The following is a 21891-nucleotide window of genomic DNA, read 5'->3' as shown; positions in this document are numbered from 1 at the left end:
CATCACAAATTAACAAAATAGTCTCGTTTATAGCCTGCACTTTCTGTCAGAAGATTGGGACAAAAAGAGCCCAATTTTTTGAGTAAAAACTGAAAATTGACTCAAAATTTGTCTGTTGGCTCCAAAATTAGGGTTCATTTCCACAATTATTATAATAAAAGAATTTTAGAAAAAAAGTGCAGAAAAATTTGGGTGACAAAGTTTGGTGATGAAAAGGTTAAAGTGAGCGTCATTGTCTTCAATAATTTCAATTTATTCTTGGTAATATTTGGCTAGTCCCACAACCTGTGATGAAAAAATTCTGTGCTGTCTCGTTATAAAAACAAATTTGTAACAAATTTCAAAAGTGGCAGTTAACACAATAGGTGGGAAAAACTAGTTCAGAGTGCATTGCTTAATAATATTTTCATGGCATACGTCTTCCAACCGTTTCCTTGCAGCTCAAATATAAAGATTAATTGCACCACATGTGTATAGATTTGGTTTTGAGCTGCGAATAATCTAGTCTCATTGACTGTTTTTCAAACATGCAACACAATAAAGGCATCAGCTGCCAGAGAGCTGTCAAATGATCTTCAGAGGGCTGCATGGTGTCTGCAGTTTTTACCGAAATAAGGCTGATATCTGCAGCCAACAACTTCGGTTTGATCTGCACATGAGCTGCATTATTGAAGCTGCCACAGATCTTAAACAGGTCTGTGGCAGCTCTAGGTAGATCTTTCTGTTTGGTAAGAGTACCCACGTTACGTATACAAGATAAATTTAGGCAGATTATTCTGACAATTAAGAATATGTTGTTTTGAAAGCATGCTAAGCTAGTTAAAAGCTTAATTATAAGTGAATTACACTCGGTGGAAGGTATGAATATAACAACTCATCAAATTGTGCGTACATATAATGCCATATTTTACTGGTACCTGGTAATAAATTTATTTGTTAGTTTTGTTTGAACACCTGGATATAGACAACAAAATTGAAATGAATTTTCAGTGTACTATCACTAAATATTTGTTTATCTGTTATTCAGCTTGCACGAGTGACATAGGCGATCTGCAGACTGGTTATTTGGGTGGTGTGTACTATCGACCAATAAGCAACGACGACATTAGTTGTACCTATACACTGTCAGCTCTGCCGGGAAAGAAGATTGCTTTCTCTTTTGATGATCATGCTTTGAAGGGGAAGTTGACATTCACCAGTGGCGCCCAGACAGCAACATATAGAGGTAATAATTAATAGATAGCTGTACTAGACATTGTATCGGGATACAACCGAAAGTTTTAAAAAAATCAAAAATTTTTTTTTGGAAGAAACTTTTAGATATACTTTTACATAAAAAAATGTTTTTCCTTCTTGTCATCACATGTGTTAATTTGGAACCTGTGCCTCGTGTAATTTTTATTTCGGGGAATTTTGCGTACTGGTAATGTATAATTTATGGTACAATAGGAAAATGTTTGTATTCTGTTTCCGATTATATTTTACCGATATGAATCAACTTTTAATGCATGGGTTCGAAAGCATTATTTAAAAAATGTTAAATGTTTAACTTACATCTTCTTGTTGTGGTATTAAATAACTTTAACCTTTTCACCACCAGACTTTCTCACCCAAATTGATGATGTACACTTTTCTTTAATATTCTTAAATATTTCTGAAAATGAACCCTTATAATTTTAAGGCCGACAGACAAAATTTGAGTAAATTTTCTGTTTTTACTCAATCTTCTGAAAGAAACTGCAGACTATAAATAGGACTATTATGTGAACTAGTGGTGAACAGGTTAAAGGGCTATGGTCGTCGCGCAGCGCGTGTTCGAATTCTCCTGAACAAACAATGTATTTTACACATGTTGTGTATGTCGCTATGAGTCCCATATCGAACAGGATACGGCGTGACAACCCTTGATTAAGCAAATTTAAAGCTAGAATCAGAAGGAAAACCTTTTTTAGCTCCGCTGTCGACTTAGTCGAGCGGAGCTTATCATATGAGTGATTGTCCGTTGGTGTCTTTGTCAACTTTTTACTTTTTCAACTTCTTCGTAAATACTACAAGCCTGAATGCTTTGATACCTTGAGTAGACCTCTCTTAGATTTGTTCATTTCATTCATACATGTAATACTTGCAATTTTCTAATTTTGGTGAATATTTTTGTCATTTTTGGTAAAAAGTGATATTTTTGAATTCTTGTTGAAAACAGCAAGTCCGTTTGCTTTGATGCTATACATATTGTTCTTTTTGACTCCCGTGTGCGAAGCACAAAAAGGGAGTCTTTGCAGTTAGTGTGTCTGTCTGTGTGTGTGTGTGTGTGTGTGTGTGTGTGTGTGTGTGTGTGTGTGTCTGTCTGTTCCACTGATATCTCAAGAACCATACATTGATTTTTGATGAAACTTGGTGCATAGATGCTCTGGGCCAATGCGCAGATTTGGTTAGGTTTTGGTAAAAATCCATGCATATTAATTACCTAATTTGCATGATAATTAGCTGATTTTAAGCTGTTTCATGACTGTTCCAATGATATCTAAAGAAACACTCATTGGATTTTGATGAAACTTGGCACATAGATGCTCCAAATTAATGCACAGATTTGATTAGTTTTGGGTAAAAATCTGTGCAATATTAATTACCTAATTTGCATAATGATTAATCAATTTTTGGCTTTTCCACTGATATCTCAAGTACTAATCATCACATTTCAATAAATCTTGGTACATAGATGTCATAGGACACTGCACAAACCTGATAGTTTTTAGGGTAATATCAGTACATATTAATTACCTAATTTGCATAATTAATTAATTTTCAGCTTTTGATATTTCAAGTAGTAATCATCACATTTCAATGAAACTTGGTACATAGATGTCATAGTACACTGCATAGACCTGATAGTTTTTAGGGTAATATGAGTACATATTAATTACCTAATTTGCATAATTAATTAATTTTCAGCTTTTGATATTTCATGTGGTAATCATCACATTTCAATGACACTTGGTACATAGTTACTTAAGGACTGTGCAGACCTCTGATTAATTTTTGGGTAAATATTTGTGCATATTAATTATCTTATTAGCATAATTAGTTAATTTTCAGCTTTTGCCTGATATTTCAAGTACTAATCATCAAATTTCAATGAGACTTGCTACATAGATCTTCTAGGACTATGCAGAGACCTGATTAGTTTTAATTGGATATTAATTACTTAATTTGCATAATGTTCCACTGATATATGAAGAACCACAAATTGGATTTTAATGAAACTTTTAAAGAGAACTATGCAGAGACCCAATTAGTTTTTGGTAAATATTTATGGTTATTAATCACCTAATTAACATAATTAATTAACACTGATATCTAAATTACTGATCATCACATTTGAATAAAATTTGGTACATAAATGCTCTAGGACAATAGACAGGCCTGATTAATTTTGGGTTAAAATTTGTTCATATTATTCCTCTAATTAGCATAATAATTCATAATTTTGTTGTTCTGTTCTGTTCATATTAGTTACCCGATTTACATATTAATTAGTTGTCAGCTTTTCTATCAATATCTCATGTACAAGTAATTTTGAATTAATTTTTAATGTGTCTTCAATACTCTCAGCACACGGGAGTTCTTTATAAGCTTTTTTTGATTCTAATGCTATCTTCTGTTATTTAATTGAAATGTGCATTGCTAACAATGGAGCTATCTCAGCCGACAGGCTGCTTGTCTAATTGTATCTTCAGTTCTTTAATTGAAATGTGCATTGCTAAGAGCGGGGGTATCTCAGCCGACAGACAGGCTGCTTACTTTATGTACAGTTGCACTAGTACCTGCAGATTACAGTCACACTGCAGTGACAGCATTGTCATCTTGTTTACAATAAATACATATGGACTGTTAGATTGACTCAGTTAAGTTAATTGTTACTTATAACAATGCATGTATGTCCTGGTACTTGTATTCTGTTTCTAAATTTGTACTTTATTAAATATATTCTTACATTTTTGATTTACAGATGACAGCAAATTTGTGGATTTTATTTCTGAGACTAAATCGGTGTCAATTGTTTACAAAATAACTAATATCAACTCGTCTGTACAAGTTGCATTTGTCCATATCTCAGGTGAGTATGTACCAGAGTCAATGTTTGATCATGAGTTTGTAAAATTTATTTATTTGTTTGTTTGTTTGTTTGTTTTTTGTTTGTTTGTTTGTTTGTTTGTTTGTTTGTTTGTTTGTTTGTTTGTTTGTTTGTTTGTTTGAAAAGAAATCTAGATAAAAGCAGTAATATACATGATAATAATATATAGATAATAAAAAAAAATTATTTATATTTCTATCTTGGGGGTCATTGCTGCAATTTATTTATCATTGCAGCATTTTGGGGGCTTCGTTTCACTTTCATTTACTCATTTCCCCCCAAGATGGGGAGATGCTATTTACTGGGTATTATTTACAGTTATAACCTGCATTAACCTACCATACTCGTAGTTTCAGCTCCCGCTGTCTCTACCATTACTGGGGTAGCATCCGCTGCCTCCATCACTAGCGTAGTTACAGCCTCCGCTGTCTCTACCGGTAATTTGCAGCTTCCGCAGCATTTACCAATAACACGGTAACTTCACGTAGTGACAGCCTCCGCAGTCTCTACATTAACAACTGGTAGTTTCCTACCTTCATTTCATCCGCTAACGACTAATACCAGTACATTTTATCAACCAATTGGCATTTTGCAGATTTTTTATGCTTTGTATTTTCTTAGTTCTTTTCTTAGGTCATTTATTTTAGTGCAATTTTCATTTGCTTTAAGTAGCTAGCAATCTTTTATTACGATTCTGTTTTAGGGGCTTGCTGTGGGACTAAGTTCTTGCTTTCCGTTTGTGCGGGCTAAGTACGGAGGTGTCCCACAGCGTGCCCCTCTTTTTGCCGAAATAAATTACGTTTTATCATTTACATTGTTTGTGTGGTGTCATAAATGGGAGATTAATGTTTACATTAAGCTGTATTTATGATGCAGCACATTTGCATAATCGCGCGTGCTTTGAACAAGGTCAGTTTCGCTTGCCTCTTTGTTTTAGTCAAGTCGTGCATCTCGACCTTCTCGGACCCACCACCAGCCCTATTCACCTCCAGGGGGGCTTCGTTTCACTTTCATTTACTCATTTCCCCCCAAGATGGGGAGATGCTATTTACTGGGTATTATTTACAGTTATAACCTGCATTAACCTACCATACTCGTAGTTTCAGCTCCCGCTGTCTCTACCATTACTGGGGTAGCATCCGCTGCCTCCATCACTAGCGTAGTTACAGCCTCCGCTGTCTCTACCGGTAATTTGCAGCTTCCGCAGCATTTACCAATAACACGGTAACTTCACGTAGTGACAGCCTCCGCAGTCTCTACATTAACAACTGGTAGTTTCCTACCTTCATTTCATCCGCTAACGACTAATACCAGTACATTTTATCAACCTATTGGCATTTTGCAGATTTTTTATGCTTTGTATTTTCTTAGTTCTTTTCTTAGGTCATTTATTTTAGTGCAATTTTCATTTGCTTTAAGTAGCTAGCAATCTTTTATTACAATTCTGTTTTAGGGGCCTGCTGTGGGACTAAGTTCTTGCTTTCCGTTTGTGCGGGCTAAGTACGGAGGTGTCCCACAGCGTGCCCCTCTTTTTGCCGAAATAAATTACGTTTTATCATTTACATTGTTTGTGTGGTGTCATAAATAACATAAATATAATTAAACAAGTAGGGAAGTATATTTACACATCTTTTGAAATCAGAAATAACAAATTCTTTAGAAACTCATTACTAGGTACTTTTTACTATTATTTTTATCTTATTATTAACACACTAATTTTTTTTTTTATATTACTTTATTGCTGATAGAAAGATTGTATTTCTAAAGATGCAATAAAGATCATTATTATTATTATTATTATTATTGTTTCTATCGAGATACAATATCAAGGGTGTTGGCAGAATTACTTCCTTCTTGAACGCCTGGTAACTTTTCAGTCTTGCTGGTAAAAATGTTGTTGTTGTCTGCTTCAAGTACTGTTTTGAAAATGCAATTTTACTAAATAATATTATTGAATAAAATTGAACAACATTAAAGACAAATATTGTGAAACAGAAAATGCATTTTAATTATAAATGAGCTAGACTATATAGAAAGGATGACCAAAAAAGGGCACTGAAGTCATTTAGAATTTGGGTTTGAAAATAATTTTTCAACTTTTCACCACCAGTTCCTTCTATACATCTCAAATTAACAAAATAGTCCCGTTTATAGTCTGCATTTTTCTTCGGAAGATTGGAACAAAACACCCAATTTTTTTTTTTAAAAACTGAAAATTGACTCAAATTTTGCCTCCTGGCTCCAAAAATTAGGGTTTATTTCCAGAAATATTGAAGAATATCAGAAAAATTTGGGCGAGAATGTCTGGTGGTGAAAAGGTTAATGCAGGGTTGATATTTTTCCGGTCTAATAACAATATGGATATTTTTAACAATGGTTCATTTTGGCAAGGTCAAGTCTTTATTTTCAGAATTATTTTTTAGTCCCTCCAAAAAATTGGTTGTAATTTAAAAAAAAAATGTCAGCGAATTTAAGCAAATATCATGAATGAACAGAATTGCCACACAATGTAGGTGAGATGTGAAATATAGAACAGTGTGGTGTCAACAAAATTAGCATACAAGATGTGTACAATGATACATTTTTATTCAGTGTTATTTCAGCAATAGTTCCACCATCAACACTCCCTCGTTTCACTATTTTGTACTGTGGAAATATACACCTGATTAATATTTAATCCTACGATATTTTATCTCAGGTTGTCTTCAGCAGACACAAGTGATTACTACCAGATTAGCATCATCCTCGTTTCCCGCTTGAATTGACACAAAATTCTGGCACTAATCTTTCATGTCTGTTGACGCCAACCAAAGAAATTGATATTAATTAATATTTTTGTTCTAGATTGTGGTGATTCAAACATTGAACTGACAAACAAGAACAAATCTGCCAAACTTGGACTGATTGGCCAAATTGATAACGTGCTTGACTGCTGGTGGTTGGTGAAGGCACAAAACGACAAAACAGTAATGAGTGTATTTGAGACGTCAATTGCTGCTGACGAATATCTTATTACTGTACGAGACGGAGGGATGAAATCAAGCCCTCTGATTGGTCAATTTACTGGACAGCAAGGAGGTATTTACATTTTACTAATATTAGAAATTACTTGGTTATTGATAAATTGTCTTCAACCATGTCATACAATTTTTTTAATTCTTGGTGATATTTTTAATTTTTTTTCAAATTTTCCTTGAATTAATATTGAACCAAAATACCCACAAAATCAAAATTGATTTCTATTCGGTTTTATTTCTATGTTTAATTATTTAATTAACCCAACTACTGTAAAATACTTTATTTTTAACTGGAATAAATTTTCGCTGAAAAGACTTTTTAGGTGTTTATTTTCACTGATTTTTGACAAGTTGAATGTAAAATATAGGAAAAAGGGTATATTAGCTGGAATTTATTTTCATTGAATCATTCCTTCAGCGAAAATAGCAAAAATTAATTCCAAGCGAAAGTAAAGTTTTTCACAGTATGATATTTAAAATGCACATATAAGTTTTGTACTGTACATCAATTGATTTACTATGTTATTATAGGTGTTAATATTCTGTATCTGTATTTTCACAGGAAACAATTATTAAAACCCGCATGCTTTCTATAATGCTGCCAATTATGTTTTTATTTGTATTTCTTTAAAGAGCTACCGAGTGTTTTGACAACAACCGAATACATGTGGATTCGCTTCCAGACTAATCAACTGACAACAGCTATGTCATTAATCACTGTCACAGCTCAAGGTGTGTGTCACGGTGTATTGTACTGGAGTGTGAGTGTGAGTGTGAGTGTGAGTGTGAGTGTGAGTGTGAGTCTGAGTCTGAGTCTGAGTCTGAGTCTGAGTCTGAGTCTGAGTCTGAGTCTGAGTCTGAGTCTGAGTCTGAGTCTGAGTCTGAGTCTGAGTCTGAGTCTGAGTCTGAGTCTGAGTCTGAGTCTGAGTCTGAGTCTGAGTCTGAGTCTGAGTCTGAGTCTGAGTCTGAGTCTGAGTCTGAGTCTGAGTCTGAGTCTGAGTGGGGATTTAATTCCATTGTACAGTTAGACACGGTTTTATTCATGCATGGATGGATCGAAGTGACCAACAGTTACGAATTTAAACAATTTTAACCGATTATTTATAAGCTTACCGAACCTACAATGATGGAAGCTTATACCAGTAATTGTTGTGATCTTTAACTAATTTTAGAAGACCAGGAAACCCTGAAAGATATGCCAATAAAAGAGAAATTGGAATTGTGTTGAAATCCTATAATTAAATTGAAGCATATTTCGGTAGTTTGACTACAATACCCTGTTGTTCATGTCTAGAACAATGATGAATACCAAAAGTTTGTCTCAATTTTGATTTCATTTCAATATATAAATGGACACATGGGTAAAATTAATTGGCCTTGCATGTGAGTGGTGTGGTGAAACTATTTGAATTTTTAGTGTTTGGCTGTCAATGATATAATGTTTAACTTTATCTTGTAGATTATGGGAAGCAGTTTCTCACAGACTTCGTTACGAATTTTGCTCTTAATGCTACAACTGATGTGGACAAGCAGTATTACAGATTTTCCGCAAGCAGCGATTACATGACCGTCAGTACTGATCAAGTGCAACTGACCTTTGGCATTTGTAGATTGAACAACAGTGCACGAATGACATTTTATGACGGTGACAGTGAAGCAGCACCTGTAATAACTGTCTTTGATTCTGGATGCTATCCGGTGTTTTCCAGCGGTCAATACCTTCTCTTGGTTGTAGAGGGATTTAAAAATCATGATTTCTTTTCTGGGAACTTCAGTGCTGTGCAAGCAGGTTTGTACACAATTTATGCGTGATCAAATAATTAGTTCAAGAAATGTGATATTTTTTTTTTTTGATATAATTTTTTTAGATCCTTACAATTTATTTTGACTCTCACATGTTAATTTTCTGATATCTAAATAAACACTCAGGTTCAAACTTCAATGAACCTTGGTACATCTGGGATAAGCTATTGTTATGTTTATTAGGTTTGGGTTGAAACTATGAATAATAATTATCAAATTTGCATAAATTAGACAACCTTCTGATATCTCAAGAACCACTTAACAGATTTCTACAAAACTTGGTGGCCTAGGATGAGCCACAGTCATGATTAGGTTTGGGTTGAAACTATGAATAATAATTATCAAATTTGCATAAATTAGGCAATCTTCAACCTTCAATAACCACTTACAGCACTTCCAGGCACTGATTTGATGCTGAAGTAGTGCTAGATGTTGATAACTTACTACAATAGGTTACACACTTTGTTTTCACATTTATATAAGTTGTAACTAGAAATATAAACATCGGCTGCAAATCAGATGAATGATTGACAGATATTGCCCACAATGTTTTCTATTTTTGCTACAAGGTTAGGTACACCTAGACTTTGAGGCGCGTCTGTCTTTCATTCACTTTTGGTCGGTCATTGTGTTGATTGCGTGTCTACAAATCGGCATTTGTCCAAGTTGTTTGAGCACCACGATGGAAAAGCAAGGAGTCAAAAAACCAGTTGAAGTGAGAACAAGAGTTGGCGATTTGTATTTTCGTGGACTGTCATTTGCTGAGATTAGAGATCGAAATGGTGTTTCAAAGCAGACAGCTTATAATATCGTCAAACGGTTTGTTACCACCGAGAGTATCCTGCCAGGAAACTGACAACGTTATAGACTATGTCGAATATTATAAAACATTGCGACCGCACATTTACGGACGGGAAATTCGACAAAAACTACTTGTGTGTGGCGGAAACCCTCCCCGGACGTGTGATCGTGTGTTGCCAATAGATAAGCTTTTTAAAGCGATTATTTGGTGGCACATCAATCTTTTGGTTCTCATCGTTGAGAACTAATAATCGAACAACACCCCTTCTATGTATTCAATTTCATTATTGATATAGTGGATGATGTCTTCATAGGACATTTGTTGCAGGCGTGATACGTATATTTCCATAGTAGGAATAATGCACTTTGATCAATAATTCTGACATGATCAGATGGTCAGCTGGTTCTGTAAAATAACGTTCTTTACAGTGCCACCACTTTATGCGCCCCTCTCACTGAAATAACATGTGACGCAAATTGAAGTACGAAACTAAGTCGAGAGCCTTGATCGTTTATTGGAGGAGAAATTCAAAACTAATGTACAGCCACTTTTATGGGCGGAGCTTTCTTCCGGTGCGCTGTCTGCATTATTTGTAACAACTTCTGTAAATTTGAAAACAAAGTGTGTAACCTATTGTAGTAAGTTATCAACATCTAGCACTACTTCAGCGTCAAATCAGTGCCTGGAATTGCTATAACAGATTTCAACAAAACCTGGTAGTCTGGAAATTTGTATTACCGGTACCCCGGTATAAAATTTCAATTGGAAAAATAAAGTTGTAAGGATGCACTAAAATGATATGTATATGATATCTTTATAATATTTGAAAAAATACCCCCACATTTAAATTGCCTTTGTACATATTGTTTACATTGTATGTGATAACAATATAGCTTAATTGTGGAGAAATATTTTCATGTCCTTGAATCTAGACTATCATACTATACTGTCAGTTCTTCTTATAACCGTGTGTTCATTACAGTGGTCAACCCTTTGGGTGCAGTATTTTTTACCGACAACATTTGGGTGGTTCAATATCTTTTATAATTCAGACTCGAATCAACCTAAATTCCCATTGACGACAAATATTGGTCGAATTTTTTTTTTTAAATTGGGGAAAAAAGTGTGCAGGCTTGATTTATGAAAGACAACAAAATTTGACTTTTAAACTCAAAAGGTCAATATTATGTCATTCACATCAGTGATCAGTGAGGCTGTAAACAAATAAAAATAAGTTTATTTGAGTTTCTTTAATGTCTCCCATTCTGAATATATTTTGTTCCCTACCATTTTTCATGACAGGTTGTCATGGCAACCTCATGAGTGATGCTGGAGTCTTCTCTTTGGAATCCAGTAGAATGAACAACACTGCAGAATGCGGATGGTTGGTGAATCCCTCTGGAGGTAAGGTACAATTAGTCTGCTCTCATCAAAGATAATGGACTGCTTCGTAGATTTTTTTTGCAGTAGACTGTCATTGAGCAAAAACAAAAGCTACTGATCAAGAGCCCGGGATAATAATTATGTTTATTTGTCATAGATTCAAAATATCACAATAAAATTAAATAATAACTGAAATAAGTTAATACATTCTGACTATTAAAGTATAATAATAATAAATACTGTGAAATACTCGATTATCGCTGGAATTAATTTTCGCTGAAAAGGCTTTTTGGTTGTTTTGTATGGAATTTATTTTTACTGATTTTTGATGAGTTTAATGTGAAATATAGGAAAAAAAGTATATTCACTGGATTTTATTTTCACGGAATCATCCCTTCAGTGAAAATAAATTCCAAGCGAAAATAAAGTACAGTATTCTACAGAAATCAAACTATGGCAGGGAAATAGCACAAAATGGCTAGTCATTTTTGTTTCAACAGAATCTAAACATAAATGTGAATAAGAATATATATTGAGGACATCGTAAAAGACCTTTTTATGAAAATACTTAAGAAAACAGAACAGAGAGTAATACAACTTTATAATGCAGGGTTGTACAATATAATAAAAACATATGCGCATTAATCTCTCCTCTCAACATTCAAAACTCCTATAAATATATCAATTATATTAAATAAAATACTCCAATTTCTGCGCAGAGTAATTGAAATCATCTTTGTCTTCACACCTACACATGTAAATGAACAGATTATATTTACTTTAGATGCTTTGATTTTTAACTGCCCCTTAAAGCACTCAATATATATTATTGTATCTTTTGAATGGACATACTGATATCAGCAACAAGTCAGAGAAGCTTTTTTCTCACCAAATTGGTGTACCATTTTCAGAAGTGGATACCATAGACCCATTATAAATAATTATTAATACATTTTTTTTCAACGTTTAATCATAAACATTTTCTTATCAGATGGGGTTGTTCCTATGGTATTGTTTGACCAGATTAACATGGACATTGGTAGTAATATTACCGTGTATTATGGCTTCAGTACAAATGGATCAAAAATTGCACAGATTACTGGTGGCACTTCAAAAAGCAGTTCGGGCATTTTATCCAATGACCCCAAAGGCGGACCACTTTTTGTTCAGTATGTTCAAAACCCTGCCAAAAACAGAAATGATGCCATTTTTAAAGCTGTCTATGCGAAACTTGGCTGTAAGTAAAACTGTAGTTGTCTGATATCTGGAATTGACCAGTTCTCTTTTTGCTAGGTTACTGATTGTGCACAGTGTGGATTCTGCTAAGTGAGAAGCAATATAGTTTGATATCATAACAAGTCAACTTGCGGCAGTTACCTACAAGTTTTGATTTCCTTGATTCTGTTTTTTCAGAGATATTGTAATGTACACATGTACATGGATACCAATTTAGACGAGGACGTCATTGTTAGCTCCTCTGTCTGTCTGTCTGTCTGTCTGTCTGTCTGTCTGTCTGTCTGTCTGTCTGTCTGTCTGTCTGTAATTTTGATCAAATGTAGCACATAGGTACCTTGGGGGTAATGTGCAGATAATATAATAATAATAATAACTTTATTACGCCGTATTGTGAAACTACATCTCAATTTTAGCTAATTGTTTTGAAGCCATGACCATGCATATTAAGTAGTTAATTTGCATATTGTCTCATTTCAGCCACAAAAACTCAGCTCAATCTAAAAAAAATTTTTATGGATTATTATCAAATTGGTAAACATCTGGTGGCTGATGATCCTCACCTATAATGTCATTGCTCCTTCATATCCTTATTATTTGTTAGTTCCACTGTCATCGTAGATGATATAGCAGAGCTGTTTATATAGGTGATTGTCCATCACCCATTTATCAGTCTGATGTCCATCTATTGTCCGTCAGTTGCATTTTCCACTTCTTTTTGAAAACTACTGTCTCAATCGCTCTGATGCTTACTTTTATAAAAAAAATGACTATTTTTGAATTATTCTTGAATGCTGCCAGCCCGATTGTTTTGATATTGGATTTGCACATAATTTCTGTGAACATTTTGGTTTTCTGTGTGTGCATTGCTTGACTCGGGTACCGCAATGTTCTTGTAGGACAGCGAAGCTATTTTGAATGTCAGGTCACTTGTTTTATAAAACAGAATGATTGTATATGTTCTGTATTCACACAGGAGTTTTGAATAGTTTAACTTTGAATTAGTATTGATGAAAAATTATGGTGCCTGAATTGTTTAAGGAGAATTACTCAACAATAAATAACCATGCACTTTTTTATTCATGTTTGAGTCTCACAAAGTCTGTCTATGTATCCGGTAGTGATCATTCATGAAAATATATACATGTATTAAATTGTTTGGAAATCGACTAAAAATAAATGTTGCCGTAAATTTGATTGCCAATGGATAATTTATTTTTTAGCAAAATAATGCATATACTTTGACGTACTGATAAGTTTAAAAAGATAATACTGTGAAATACTTTATTTTCGCTGAAAAGGCTTTTTGGGCGTTTTGTATGGAATTTATTTTCACTGATTTATGATGAGTTTAATGTGAAATGTAGGAAAAAAAGTATATTTGCTGGATTTTATTTTCACGGAATCATCCCTTCAGCGAAAATGGTGAAAATAAATTCCAAGCGAAAATAAAGTATTCTACAGTACATTAGTTTATATGTTATGTATAGTGGATTGACTCACTTTGAATACATGTATTACATTTTTTTACAGCTTGTCAAAGAAAAATGACTGCACTGAGCAGCGGTGAACTGCAATCACGTAACTTTCCAAAGAACTATCCCTTGAATGCTAACTGTACAAACAATTTAACTGTGCCGAACGGTAAACTGATTCACCTTTACTACGACACCTTCAAATTGCATGAGAAACATTACAGCCGGGTTATAGTAAGCAATGGTACCACCTCAACTGTGATTGCTAACTACACTGGTAGTGTCCTGCCAAACGATCTAGTACTCAATGGTAGCACAGTGGACGTGACGTTCAGCAGCGTGTTGTCCAACATTACAGACTTGACTGATAACCAAGGGTTCAATATCAAGTACACATTACTAGGTAAGTCCCATAAGTTTTGCACCCACAGTTAAAATACCAATTGTTGAGATCAGAAAATTGCAGTCTTTACAAAGAACAGAAAGTTTTTTGCTCAGCTTCTTAATCTTTTTACCACCAGACTTTCTCACCCAAATTTGTCTGCACTTTTTTTTCTTATATTCTTCAATATTTCTGAAAATGAACCCTAATTTTGGAGCCAACAGGCAAATTTTAGTTCATTTTCAGTTTTTACTAAAAAAACACAGCATGCCGAGCTGGGTGTCATCCCGGAAAATTATTGCCCTGATGTGAGGGCGCACTTCCCATAGCATTAAGAAACCTTTTCACCATCAGTTCCCTCTTTTCATCACAAAATAATCTGTACTTTCCTTCAGAAGATTGGGACAAAAATAGTCTAATTTTTTTTTTTATAAAAATTGAGAATTTACCCAAACTTTGTCTGTTGGCTCCATATTTCCAGAAATATTGAAAAATATAAGAAAAAAGTGCAGACAAATTTGGGCGAGAAAGTCTGGAGGTGAAAAGGTTAATTCACCTGAACCCCCAAAATTTGTTGATTTGTGTTTGACTACTAATCTTACTGTTATCCAATTAGGTAGCAGGATATGGTCACATGACAATCTGTGATGGGTCTCCCAAATAAGGTGATATTGATATATACATTTATCAATAGTTTGTGTACATTTCAGACTGTGGCGGTAATCTGACTAATGGCTCTGGGAACTTCTCTACCCCTGGATATCCAAAATCCGTTGCTAAAAAAACTATGTGTATATGGATCATCACGGTTCCTGCAATCACCAAAAAGATGGCAACTATTGTATCACTGAGGTTTCAACCTGCAAAGGTCAAAAACAAGACCAGGTAAACATTATAAGTCATCTATGAATTTCTGCAACCTGTTATTTTCAAACACTGTGTTGTCATGGTTTTTGTAAATCATGGACTTGGTGTTTTCATGATGAATGTGTAGATTTCAATTAGTTTCAAAAAGTGCTGATATCGTACAAGTGGTTGCAGGACTATTTTTATCACTAATCACACACTTTTGATCTTTTTTAAATGCGGATCTCTCCTTTATGTAGAAGCCCTGCCAATGATTGCTTTTGATCACCATAAAAAATTATACAGTGTAATATTATTTGGCACTAATTAAATTCTGAAATGTTAGAGTACGTACTGAAGTGAGGTTGTAGTGTCTTATCATCAAATCAAACGTCATTTTCACTGTTGTTGTCAAGACCTCTTTATTACATTTCTGAAAATTCTTCTAAATTTTATTCTAGTATTCTTTTGGGTAAGATTTCTCTGTACAAAATCCAAGCCCTCGTATGATAATCACAGAGGTCGGTGATCAGTTTTCTAAAAAAATGTGTGTCATTACGAGAATTGCTGTCTCAGCACACACCTATGTATGACCTATGGGCTAAAATAGTGCTTTGGTTTCCTTTTTACTCTAGTGCTTATACTCTTGATACTTTCTTTACAACTTTCGTTACTTTTTAATCACAAATTTTAGTGAAATTTTGTTTAGTTATTAAAATATCAATGTAATTTGTAATTAAATCTTTGGAACAGTAGTAACTAACAAATAATAAAGCTAGTAATATCGGCGTTTGATTTAGAAATTTCCTGCATAGTTTCAACTAGTTTGTAATAGATCGTATTTGTATGTCACACTCTGATCAAGAAACTGCCAGCATAAATTTATTTGCTGATTTCACAATTTTTAGGGCTAGTTAATTTCCACAATGTTTTATTTATCATTATTTAATAAAGTAACTGCAATGATTTATTATATCCGGAAATAAGTTATTTCAAAATGTTCAAAGTTTCGAACAAATTCCTGCCACTCCTTGCGTGATATACTATGAATATCATAGCACTGATTATATGCCAAGTGCGCCCTCACATCACGGCAATAATTGCGCAGGTGACACTTGGCTTACTTGGACATTAACTTCAAGTCAAGATTTCATTGAAAAATTAGTTAGACTCAAGGGCAAAGAAGAAAAAATAAAAGTTCCCTGTTAGTAACTCTCGTCAATCACTGTTGTGCAACAGTGATGGAAAATAAACTACACTCTGTTATCTGTTTATAAACAGGGTTTATGGATTTACCTATACACTGTCTTAGCACTTAAACAGACAGCCAGCTGGCACCCAGAATAGCTACCTCTCCATACCATCAAATATATTTGCTTGTGTTACAGAATAAGTACATATTTAAGTGTTCCATAATTTCACTATGTTATTTCCCACAGTAACTATATTATGATTCGTGATGGCCCATCACAGAGATCAGATCTGATTGCTAATACTACCACCAGCAATGCGAAGGAATTGACACTACTTTCTAGACATAACTATCTGTGGGTACAGTATGTCTTTGAGTCAACTGAGAAAGTCAAAGAGGGTTTTCCTGTAAAATTCAGTTACAGCTCTTATGGTAATTATTTGTGATGTCACCTAATCATGTGATACACTTTTACCCAATCATATATCTTTTCACATTCAAGTTTGTGATATCACCTAATCATGTGATACACTTTTACCCAATCATATATCTTTTCACATTCAAGTTTGTAATATCACCTAATCATGTGATACATTTTTATCCAATCATATATCTTTTCACATTCAAGTTTGTGATATCACCTAATCATGTGATACACTTTTACCCAATCATATATCTTTTCACATTCAAGTTTGTGATATCACCTAATCATGTGATACATTTTTATCCAATCATATATCTTTTCACATTCAAGTTTGTGATATCACCTAATCATGTGATACACTTTTACCCAATCATACATCTTCTTACATTCTAGTATGTAATGCTACATGTGATAACAAGATGTGTATGCATCCTGACTGGATGTGTGATGGAATTGACCAATGTGGAGATAATACTGATGAGCAAAACTGCATTCCACAAGCATCCTCCAGCACAGGTAAGATTTGTTATTGTCACTTGAACCACATCTACCACAGTTTTATTCTAAAACATATAAACATGCTATAATGGTATGAAATTTTTATTGGATTGAGCTGTTTTCCAAACATAATATTGTATAACATAATATTTTTTATTTGCCCGAAATTGGTCATTATATTTGTATTTGCATATCACTTATGTAGAGGTGTAGTAACCAGATGTAGAGGTGTAGTGACTAGATGTAGAGGTATAGTGACCAGATGTAGAGGTATAGTGACCAGATGTAGAGGTATAGTGACTAGATGTAGAGGTGTAGTGACCAGATGTAGAGGCGTAGTGATCAAATGTAGAGGTATAGTGACCAGATGTAGAGGTATAGTGACCAGATGTAGAGGTATAATGACCAGATGTAGAGGTATAGTGACCAGATGTAGAGGTGTAGTGACCAGATGTAGAGGTATAGTGACCAGATGTAGAGGTATAGTGACCAGATGTAGAGGTATAGTGACCAGATGTAGAGGTATAGTGACCGGATGTAGAGGTACAGTGACCGGATGTAGAGGTATAGTGACCAGATGTAGAGGTATAGTGACCAGATGTAGAGGTATAGTGACCAGATGTAGAGGTATAGTGACCAGATGTAGAGGTGTAGTGACCAGATGTAGAGGTGTAGTGACCAGATGTAGAGGTGTAGTGACCAGATGTAGAGGTGTAGTGACCAGATGTAGAGGTGTAGTGACCGGATGTAGAGGTATAGTGACCAGATGTAGAGGTATAGTGACCAGATGTAGAGGTATAGTGACCAGATGTAGAGGTATAGTGACCAGATGTAGAGGTATAGTGACCGGATGTAGAGGTATAGTGACCAGATGTAGAGGTATAGTGACCAGATGTAGAGGTATAGTGACCAGATGTAGAGGTATAGTGACCAGATGTAGAGGTATAGTGACCAGATGTAGAGGTGTAGTGACCAGATGTAGAGGTGTAGTGACCAAATGTAGAGGTGTAGTGACTAGATGTAGAGGTATAGTGACCAGATAAAAAGGTATAGTGACTAGATGTAGAGGTATAGTGACCAGATGTAGAGGTATAGTGACCAGATGTAGAGGTATAGTGACCAGATGTAGAGGTATAGTGACTAGATGTAGAGGTATAGTGACCAGATGTAGAGGTATAGTGACCAGATGTAGAGGTATAGTGACCAGATGTAGAGGTATAGTGACCAGATGTAGAGGTATAGTGACCAGATGTAGAGGTATAGTGACCAGATGTAGAGGTATAGTGACTAGATGTAGAGGTATAGTGACTAGATGTAGAGGTATAGTGACTAGATGTAGAGGTATAGTGACTAGATGTAGAGGTATAGTGACTAGATGTAGAGGTATAGTGACTAGATGTAGAGGTATAGTGACCAGATGTAGAGGTATAGTGACCAGATGTAGAGGTGTAGTGACCAGATGTAGAGGTGTAGTGACCAGATGTAGAGGTGTAGTGACCAGATGTAGAGGTGTAGTGACCAGATGTAGAGGTATATTGACCGGAGACGCATTTTGTCATCATGTATCATCCTTGTATCCTTAGTTTTACCAGATTTATTCAGATTACATTAATTTCTATTTTACAGGTTATTCAGCAAGTGCTATCATCTTGACATTCGTGTTGACATTCGTGGGGACTGTGTTTTTAATCCTGGGTGTACCTTGGATTGTAAGGAAGTACAGAAAAAAGAAGTACAGCTTAATGAATGAAGAGGCAGAAAGAATATGAACAATTTTCACAACAGAAGTCGAATTTTGTATCAGTGAATAAATTGTTGTCATGGTGATGGATGATAATAACTATTAACTTTTCTGAGGTGTTCTGATATTATTATCATAGGACTTTTTAGTTTAAGCTAGAACGCTACTCAAGTCATTTACTTAATTTTTACATATTTGATATTTCACGTCACAAGGATGAGGAAAATGGAATGAAAATATGGGGATAATTGTTTTTATTGTGATCTATTGAAATTCCTGCTGAAATGACAATTTATGCATATTATTTTCCTTCTTTTTCTCAAAGACAGATTGTGAGCTAAAAACTCTCACATACTGTTATTGCTGTATGCGCTAATATATGTGCACATGCCGAAAACATGTAGGTATCGATCTACCTTAATCTTTTTTTTTTTTATTTAATTTTATTTAATTTTATTGTATCTGAGCTTTGTTATAGAATTAACACTTATATTCTACCAAGCTGAGTAGAAAGCAAGTAGTCAATTAGTGTGAGGAATGGAATTAAGTACTGTAAAATACTTTATTTTTTCTGGAATTAATTTTTGCTGAAAAGACTTTTTGCGTATTTTGTACGGAATTTATTTTCACTGATTTTTCACGAGTTGAATCTAAAATATAGGAAAAAGATATATTCGCTGGATTTCATTTTTTACTGAATTACTCCTTCAGCGAATATAGCGAAAATGAAGTATTTTATAGTATTGGATTGCATAATTTTTGTGTTTACAAAACCAGAGAATGAGACTGTAAATTCAAATACAAAACTAGAAAACTCTTAACCTAAAATGTAAAATAAAATTAATAATACAACTATTTTTCTAACAAAAATTTTGGTTGGGTGTGTCTGTCTTTCAAATTTCAAAATGAGCTAACATCATTAGTCTGTTTTCTATAGGATCCTGTGTTTGATGAGAATCATATCCCACTTAATCTTTAAATGTCATATTTTTACCCACCAACATGTTGGAACAACATCTTGTTTATAACTTCCTTTAGTATTAAGGAGGTTTGGGTTGAATTGAAGATTATTTTATCTTATTCATGCTTATATATTTTTTTATGGATTAATGCAAACAGCTATCAAAAATAATAATGGTTACCAAACGACTGTTATGATTATTGTTTTTTTTATAGGTGACATTGGTGTTCAGTTAAGGTAATTTTAATAAACAGAAATGAATTAACTACATTACAAAAAAAATTTTTTTTACCATATATTTGATAGATATTTTCCCACTGATTTTTCTAATTCTAATCAACATCAAAACATCTAATCAAAATATTACATATGTTGTGCGATACTGTGATCAAATATCTCACATTAGACAAGTTTTGAGTTCTGTCGTAACCTTAGAAAATTGTGGGGGTGATTTCATCGCATAAACATTTGATAGCTCATCAGTGTGAAACCAGTGAATAAATTACGTAAGCAAAAAATCAATTCCTACTTATCACACAGAAACTGACTGGCGGCGCTATAACTCGAATCTTGTCTATTCATGTGACTTTAAGCGAGTTTTTCATCCGATTTCACATCACATGCATTTCATGGAGGATATTTAAATCCAGATTTTTAACAAATTTTCAACATACAGGCATTGGTAATGATTTGATTCAAATTATGAAATAAATACATTTTGCGGCAGGTGTCATGTGATATTCAAAAAACACTAATGATTATATTGTAATTCACATCTTGTTTTTTATTTGAACAGAATTATGAAGATTGTTTTATTTAGTTTTTAATTTTTTCGGTTTTGTGATTATGTCGCATGTTGAGAAGGTGCTTTTCTGTATAAATAGGGTATTATAAACGAGACAGGTTTTGTCAGTCGCGCACAGATTTTTATGTTTCTAATACTACCAAATATCTTGCCTACAAAAAAGCTTAACAATGTATTGTACCTAATCATGTTTTTACCTTGGCTATTGCTTTAGGTTACTTCACAGTCAGCTGGTATTTGAAACCAAAATTGTCATCTGACTGTAAGGCCGTCGCTGATTGGCTGCTGAGCTGGAATGACATTTTTTGGTTTCAAATACCCCAGGAAAGTGTTCTATGTTCTTCGTGTAATTAGGTGTTCGTATTTAAGGGATTTTTCCACACAATAACGACGAATTCGACCGAATTTTGTTATCGGCTGGCTTAATATTATCCCATTGGATCGTATTTCTGTGAAAGATTTGTATTTTTGTCCAGATTTGTAGGAATCTGAAAAACACGTTTCACAACTTGTCTCTTATTTAGTTTTATGCTGCATTCAAGATGGCGACCCCATATAGTAAATATCGTATTTTTTTTATTATCACGTGTGTGCCAGCTGACTGTGGGTTACTTGGACATTAAAGCAGAGGGGTAGTTACCTGCACACAAACTGAATTGAGTCCCGGGTGATGATAACACAGCACGCTTAAAACGCAAAGGCGTGGCTAGACACTTGGTTGTAAACAATGACACACTATGGCCGTCTGCTGCATGCACAGGTAACAACCCTCCTTCACTATAATGTAACACAACTACACCTTGTATCGAATGCAAAGCCAAATAAAGATTTACAGTACTTATAAAACATTGTTTAAATATGTGATGTCATCATTTTAAGTTTAGCTGCAAGCAGAGCACATACTGTTGTCCAGTCACTTTAAACAGTTTACTTTTCTAATACCTTTCCAACCGAAACGTTGTTTTTTTCTTTTTATTCAATATACACAAGCCACACATTACTCTGTAATGTTGCATTTTAAAAATTTATATTGGTACCTTAAAATTTGATTAGTAAATAGAAGATTCCCGAAAATGATTGATAGCAGAGGCCACAACATTTCCCATCATGCCTTGGAGATTAAACATTTTACTGTATTTTTGTGTTGTGATGACTGAAGTAATAGTAACAACATCAAAAGCTTATACGATAACAATA

General features: G+C 34.2%; 1 protein-coding gene across 1 annotated transcript in view; it reads left to right on the top strand.

Moving 5' to 3' along the window:
• LOC100371315 (cubilin-like) overlaps nucleotides 1–21540 on the top strand; it is a 21886-nt gene extending 346 nt beyond the window's left edge. The window contains exons 2-13 of the mRNA XM_085491936.1: nucleotides 1028–1225; nucleotides 4007–4114; nucleotides 6977–7210; nucleotides 7783–7881; nucleotides 8609–8938; nucleotides 11057–11158; nucleotides 12129–12374; nucleotides 13904–14248; nucleotides 14938–15112; nucleotides 16513–16697; nucleotides 17083–17205; nucleotides 18814–21540. Of these exons, the coding sequence (XP_085348062.1) occupies nucleotides 1028–1225; nucleotides 4007–4114; nucleotides 6977–7210; nucleotides 7783–7881; nucleotides 8609–8938; nucleotides 11057–11158; nucleotides 12129–12374; nucleotides 13904–14248; nucleotides 14938–15112; nucleotides 16513–16697; nucleotides 17083–17205; nucleotides 18814–18956 (2288 nt within the window). The 3' untranslated portion in view covers nucleotides 18957–21540. The remainder of the gene's footprint in view (nucleotides 1–1027; nucleotides 1226–4006; nucleotides 4115–6976; nucleotides 7211–7782; nucleotides 7882–8608; nucleotides 8939–11056; nucleotides 11159–12128; nucleotides 12375–13903; nucleotides 14249–14937; nucleotides 15113–16512; nucleotides 16698–17082; nucleotides 17206–18813) is intronic.
• The last annotated feature ends 351 nt before the right edge of the window (nucleotides 21541–21891 follow it).

Source organism: Saccoglossus kowalevskii, chromosome 17 (assembly GCF_978046115.1).
Source record: "Saccoglossus kowalevskii chromosome 17, keSacKowa6.1, whole genome shotgun sequence".
Taxonomy (NCBI): Eukaryota; Metazoa; Hemichordata; class Enteropneusta; family Harrimaniidae; genus Saccoglossus; species Saccoglossus kowalevskii.
The sequence above is the reverse complement of the archived record's forward strand: the minus strand, read 5'-3'. Positions and strand labels throughout refer to the sequence as shown.